The sequence below is a fragment of the Polyodon spathula genome, chromosome 20 (genome assembly GCF_017654505.1).
Source record: "Polyodon spathula isolate WHYD16114869_AA chromosome 20, ASM1765450v1, whole genome shotgun sequence".
In the NCBI taxonomy this organism is placed as follows: Eukaryota; Metazoa; Chordata; class Actinopteri; order Acipenseriformes; family Polyodontidae; genus Polyodon; species Polyodon spathula.
The window spans coordinates 20,361,820-20,368,500 of NC_054553.1; the positions used below are offsets into that span (position 1 = coordinate 20,361,820).

Below are 6,681 nucleotides of genomic sequence, written 5' to 3' on the forward strand. Positions count from 1 at the left end.
ATAAAAATGTAAAAGGGACCAACATGAAAATGTAATTCAAAGTAACTTAAATAGACTCTCCACTCGGGTCCAAAAGAGCTAATTATTTCAGATGACTTTGAGGACCAGAACGTCCCACACCAGCTACAATGGCTCTTGAACCTGCAGATGCCACTTGGTGCACTAGGCACAGACATCAGTATCAGGGAGCTTTGCTTGATCCGTGCCATTTACAACTTTATAGAATTAACAGCAACATTTCCCAACCAGCCCAACATGGACTTGGAGGGAATCTAGGAACCTGTCAATAAAAATAGATTTTTATTTTATTTTTTTTTTAAAAAGACACCTGAAAACGAAGTCGTGCTCGTCGATGGCTCTGCCCTGGCGTGAGCCGTTCAGGATGCCCCCGTTGCCCACCACGGCACAGCGGATACAGCTGCCCCCCAAGCGCTCCCCAAACAGCCCACTGTTAGCCGTGTCATTGAGGAGCATCAGCGCTGAGGACACCACTGGAAGAGAAGGGCCGCAGAGACCATTATCACTCAATTCAAACACTCGATCAGTGGACAAATGTCTCTACTAAAACACTGGCTCCCTAAAGTAGTACTAAATCTGTAACAAAACTAGGGCAAACCAGAATACACCAATACAATTAACAGGTCGTTCGTAGGTCTTTGTTTCTCAAATTAAAACAAAACAAAAAAAAAAAAGCATGAAATACAGTGAACTGCAGAAAACACGGCACTCGATGGGAAAATGGTGTGACAAGCTATCCGTCTATCAATAAATGCTCTTACTTCCTGCAAAAGAAACAACAATGCCTATGTTGGAGCTTTAAAAGAAAATGACAGCAGTCATTTTTTTTCTTTTCTGCATTGCAACTTTATGACTCAGTTCAAGTTTACAATGATTTATTTATTTTATTTTTAAAAACAATTAAGCAGCAACATTTTCCTCAAAATCTCAGGGGATTAGGGCCCTTACATTCAACGAAATAACTTAATGAGATGTTTGCCTGAACTAAACTCTGCAGCTAATCGAGAACATGGAGCCATCAAATATGCCACTTGTTTTTTTTCTCTGTTCTGTTCCAACTTTCAACTTTGTGGTGTTTTTAAAAATAAAGTCCAGGTGTCTACACAACTGCTGTATATTTGAAAGGTAATACCAAAAGAACACCTGTGAAACATCTCTTCAAAGCATTATATATTAACCATAACCTACAGTGCCGTGAAAAAGTATTTGACCCAGGTCTGATTTTCTGCATTTCTGCACAAATTTTTGACAATTTGGTCTGATCTTTTTGTGGGTTGTCGTAGTATATTGAGGGAGTCTGAGAGAAAAAATGACACCAAAGTCTGGTGATCAAACATGCAATTTTCAGGAGTGAAAAAGTTATTGACCCCCTAATTAACCCAACCCAATTAAAGGGATAATTAGGGTCAGCTGTTTGAAAACTTTGGTTAACAATCAGGCCTGATTTGGGCTAGCCCTGCCCATGGGGAACAGTCAGTTACATTGATCAGGCCTGATTGGGCTAGTAGGCACATCAGTTTTCTTTAAGGGAAAATTTGTCAGCACACAGGTTCTAGAGGCACATCATGCCACGATCAAAAGAAATTCCTGAAGACCCCCAGAAAAAAAAAAAAAAAAAAAAAAAAAGTTGATGCCTATCGGTCTGGAAAGGGTTACAAAGCCACTTCTAAGGCTCAGGGGCTCCACCAAACCATAGTCAGAGCCACATAGTCCAAATGGAGAAAGTTTGGGACAGTAGTGTTCGTACTGCCAAAATCTCTCCAAGAGCAACCCTAGAACAACATCCAGGGATCTGCAGGCCTCTCTCGCCTTGGCTAAGGTCAGTGTTCATGACTCCACTTTGTGCTGTGACATTTTGCGACAATTGTAAGTCGCTCTGGATAAGAGTGTCTGCTAAGATATAAATAATAATAACACTAATTTGAAGAGCACAGAGGCTATAGATATCAGCTGGTGTTTTAATGTATGCATATAACCAGGGGTGAAATTAGTTTTATGTTGCGGCAAGCAACATGAAAAAGAGCCTTAATAAATAAATTATTATTATTATGATTTTAACAGAGTGCCTCGGGAGCTTCACTGCTGGCTGTATTACTAAGCAACACAACAAACAGCTTTAACCATGTGATCTATAATTAAGAGATGTATGTAGTCTGAATTTGACCCTTTTCTGTTTTCTTTTATTACTGGTCTGTTTATAAATGAATATATATTACAGCCCCCTTTGACGCAATACCAAGCATCTCCTGCAAAGCACCACCTGGAAGTTGGTTACTTATTCCTGGTTCCTTATTTACGGTATACCATATAATTGACAAAGCAGCTGGTCATTTTTATGTGTGTTTTAACTTGCATATCTTGCTCAACATATATTGGTACCATTTAAAAAAATAAATCACTCCCTCTTTCAAGAAAAACAAATGTTAATAAAATATCTGTATCATGCAGCATAGCGGTACCCCATTTACCTGCTTAGAAGCCTTGCTCACTAAATATTGAGGTATCCCTAGATAGGCTATCACCCCCTCTTTGCAAAAATACTAAATATTTTAATGAGCAAGCTGTACCCCACGAGTAGCAGCACCCCAAAAGTGTAGCATAGTTACTTATTCAATTTACGTTATTTCTGGAAATAAGTAACAAACTTCCAGGTGGTCATCAAAGACGCCATTAACTGAAACAGCTTTCCAATGTGAAACAAATATGTACTAAATAACTTGCACATTATGATGGCGTATTTGTCTTTTCAAAATTACAGACTTTTCTTTTAGCCAGCTTTATTTAAAAAAATCTATATATCTACATATATCTATCTACGCCTACAGTAAGTCTACACCCCCTTGAACTTCACATTTTGTTGTGTCAGTAACTCAGAGTTTCATGCATTTAAATAAGGATTTTTTCCACTTATCTGCACACCATACTCCACACTGTTAAGGGGAAAAAAGTCTTTATTGAGAAAAAAATTATATCTTAAATACAAAACTGAAAGATCATAATTGGATACGTTTCCACCCCCCTGAGTTAATACTTGGTGGAAGCACCTTTGGCAGCAATTACAGCTGTGAGTCTGTTGGGATAGCTCTCTACCAACTTTGCACATCTAGATTTGGCAATATTTGATCATTCTTCTTTACAAAACTGTTAAAGCTCTGTCAAGTTCCTCAAGAAGTGTTGATGGACAGCAATCTTTAAGTCATGCCACAAATTTTCGATTGGATTTAGGTCGGGGCTCTGACTGGGCCACTCAAGGACATTTACCTTTTTGTTACTTAGCCACTCCAGTGCACTTTGGCTGTGTGCTTTGGGTCGTTGTCATGCTGAAAGATGAACTTCCGTCCCCAGTTTCAGCTTTCTTAGGCCCGAAAAGTTCCATTTTAGTTTCGTCAGACCACAAAACTTTTTGCCACATGGCTACAGAATCTCCTCGAGTGTTTTTTTGCATACTTCAGAATGGGATTCAAGATGGGCTTTCTTGAGTAATGGCTTCCTTCTTGCCACCCTACCATACAGGCCACATTTGTGGAGTGCTTGGAATATTGTTGTCACATGCACACTTTGACCAGTCTTGGCCGTAAAAGCCTTTAGCTCCTGCAAAGTTGCCATTGGCCTCTTGGTAGCCTCTCTGATCAGTCTCCTTCTTGCTCGGTCATCCAGTTTGGAGGGACAGCCTGATCTAGGCAGTGTCTTGATGGTGCCATACACCTTCCACTTCTTAATAATCATCTTGACTGTGCTTCAAGGGTTATTTATATAACTGCCGGTGTCACAGGAAATAAGTTAGCCATGAAATAAGTTAGCGTTTGCCTTTTTGAGCCTTCCTACTCAATGCGTGAATCTTAGAACTTAAGGGCAAGGTTCTCTGTGTTCATCAAAAATTACAGGACGCCATTTGTATTTTTTATTTGAGAAATGAAAAGTTTTGCATTGCAGACAGTAATTTTTGTATAAGTATGTTGTCATCTTATTTATCAAAGTGTATTGCAGACAGTATTTTTTTCGTAAATCCTAAAGTGTATCGTAATATACATTTACGTTTCATTTGTATTATAAATACATTTTATCTTCAGGAAATTGCTCGCTGTATTTTAGTTTTTTTAACATAAATAAATATTATAAAAACATTACTTTGTCGGTATAATTTATGTCTATGCATAGTTAAAATCACTACTTGCCAAATGTGTACTTCCTTTTAAAAATGTCGTTCATGGACAATGTCATATACTGTGGGGTAAGCAAATACGCGTTTAATAAGTGTTTATGTAAGCTCACTTAAAAGTTAAATAATTTTCATGGTAAATTGCTCTGTGACTTTGAACCGTTTCAATAAATTGAGTGGGAAAGTAGGTACAAACACTTTTCTTCATGTACAGAATGTTTTTGACGTTGAAATCCAGTCTACGTGAGATATCTAAACCTATAGAAAACATACAAGTTTTTAGTGGAAGATGGTGTTCTAAGGTGTATATATAATTTGAGAAATGCACAAAATAATTGGCTTTCTATACATACTGTCCTAAAGTGCAGTTATATTATTTATATGAAAATGTTATCCTAGTTGACATGGTGGATATACTCGCACAGCACCAAATACTTTACTAATAATTTAATTTAATTTAATGTACTACTCTGTGCAAATCTCTGATCCTCACTTGTACAATAAAGTCCTCACTTATCAGTCGTTGTATTTCTGGAAAGACAAAACATCATATCACAGGTTACACTTTTTACTTGTAGATTATTCTGTGAAACTCTGTGTGAGAGCTTGCTCTTAACGTTATCTGATTTGTTTTAATTATCATGTTTTACACCAGATCTCATTAATCAAATATAAAGATATCATAAATATAATGTATATATCATACAGCATTCATTGCATACCATACAGTAATTCTTATGTCTATATACATTTCTCAATAACAAAGATATTTTAAAAATGCACTTGTATTAAAACAAAACACACAATGCATGTACACAATTCAAAATATACAACACACAACAATATATACAATAAAAACAAAGGTGTAAGGTTGGATATGTGAAGAAGAGATATATTTACAGAAGGTGTGGTTTAATTCCATGCTGTTATTTTTAGGAATATATCATTATCAGCACCCCACCTAAAAAGCATCCCCTTACAAAATCCAAAATTACGTTGTTCACCCAGTTACGTGGGTTTTTTTTTGGTGATGCCTTTACATCTTTCCAAAGACATGGCACGGTGATGCACAAGAAAATCATTTTTGTATTTGTAATAGCTCATGCAGATTTGTTAAATCTTTTTTCAATTTTCTAACTTTTCAATTTACCTAAATCATCATGAATCACCAGGACATCTGGTTTGGAAGAAGGGCAATTTAAAAAATAAATCAAACAAAACAAACAAAAAAAAGCCACCTAAGCCCCCTGCGTCCGAACCAGCACACAGAGGAGCTTGGCAGCTGCAGGTCCAGCCTGAGACAATTTTTTCTTTGGTAATTTCCATGAAGTTCCTGTGTGTGTATATATGCACACACACACGCACGTTTTTGGTGAAACACGTTTTAATAGTAAGCAAAAATGTCTGTTCCCAATAATTTAAACAACATGGAATCGTCATTTGACTGTGTTACAATAAGTTATTGGTGAGATTTCTTTCACACTTATTAAATATTAAATTTTTCATTCTTTTTGAAAATGTATGAAAGTGTATTGCTCATTTTATTCTAGCGCAGTTCTAAATCTCTCGGAGTGAAGAATTTCACTGCTTGAAACAGGGGAACTATCTATACAAATTAAGCGTTTAATTGCGAGGTAAGTGTCTGATACTTGACCGGCATTTCAAAACTGGCTGATAGCTTTCACTGTCTTATGACCGCAGTATATAATTGCACTAAAAATAAATCGCACAACAAATAATAAATTATTTATGTTTGTTTAACCCATATACAAAATAATGCACGTATTGTATTTATTTCTCTTTCGCCAATACTTATATTACAATATATATTTGTAATTATTTACATATATATTTCAAGTACATGTACGAATAAAACCTATAATATAATATAAAGTAGCCAGCGATTAAATGTAAACTTTGTAAACTACGTAGCCTAAAGTTAACCTATTATTAAATAATAATACGAAAAACATGTTATTAATATTACAGCAACTTGTTTCTGAAGTTTACCACATATACTTTAGCTTTGAATAAAGATCCTTTCAACACTGAGTAAAATAATTTACTAGACACATTGGAAACATCGCAATAACAGTCTGTTCTGAATAAAAGTACACAGACAGAAAGTCGACGGCTTAACCTTGCCTTTAAGCTCTAAGATTCGCACATGCGTAGAAAGGCTCAAAAAGGCAAACGCTAAATTATTTCCCGGTTAACTTATTTCCAGTGACACCAGCTTGCCAACCAGGCTCGCTCGGGTTCTTTTTCCCTTCCAAATGCACGTCCCACAGACAGGATTTGAAAGAAAACAGCGCTGACGCACACTTTTAATTACAAAAAATACAAGGTGTCGAAAACGTTCCATAGGGATGCTGGCCCATGTTGACTCCAATGCTTCCTACAGTTGTGTCAAGTCGGCTGGTAGTGGATCTCTACACCGAGTAGCTTGTTCCATCTCATCCCACCGATGCTCAATTGGACTGCAATCTGGTGACTGGGCAGGC

General features: G+C 36.7%; 1 protein-coding gene across 1 annotated transcript in view; it reads right to left on the bottom strand.

The window, feature by feature from the left end:
- st6galnac2 (ST6 (alpha-N-acetyl-neuraminyl-2,3-beta-galactosyl-1,3)-N-acetylgalactosaminide alpha-2,6-sialyltransferase 2) overlaps positions 1–6,681 on the bottom strand; it is a 50,386-nt gene that overhangs the window by 13,688 nt on the left and 30,017 nt on the right. Inside the window, exon 5 of the mRNA XM_041221034.1 lies at positions 329–491. Within this exon, the coding sequence (XP_041076968.1) occupies positions 329–491 (163 nt within the window). The remainder of the gene's footprint in view (positions 1–328; positions 492–6,681) is intronic.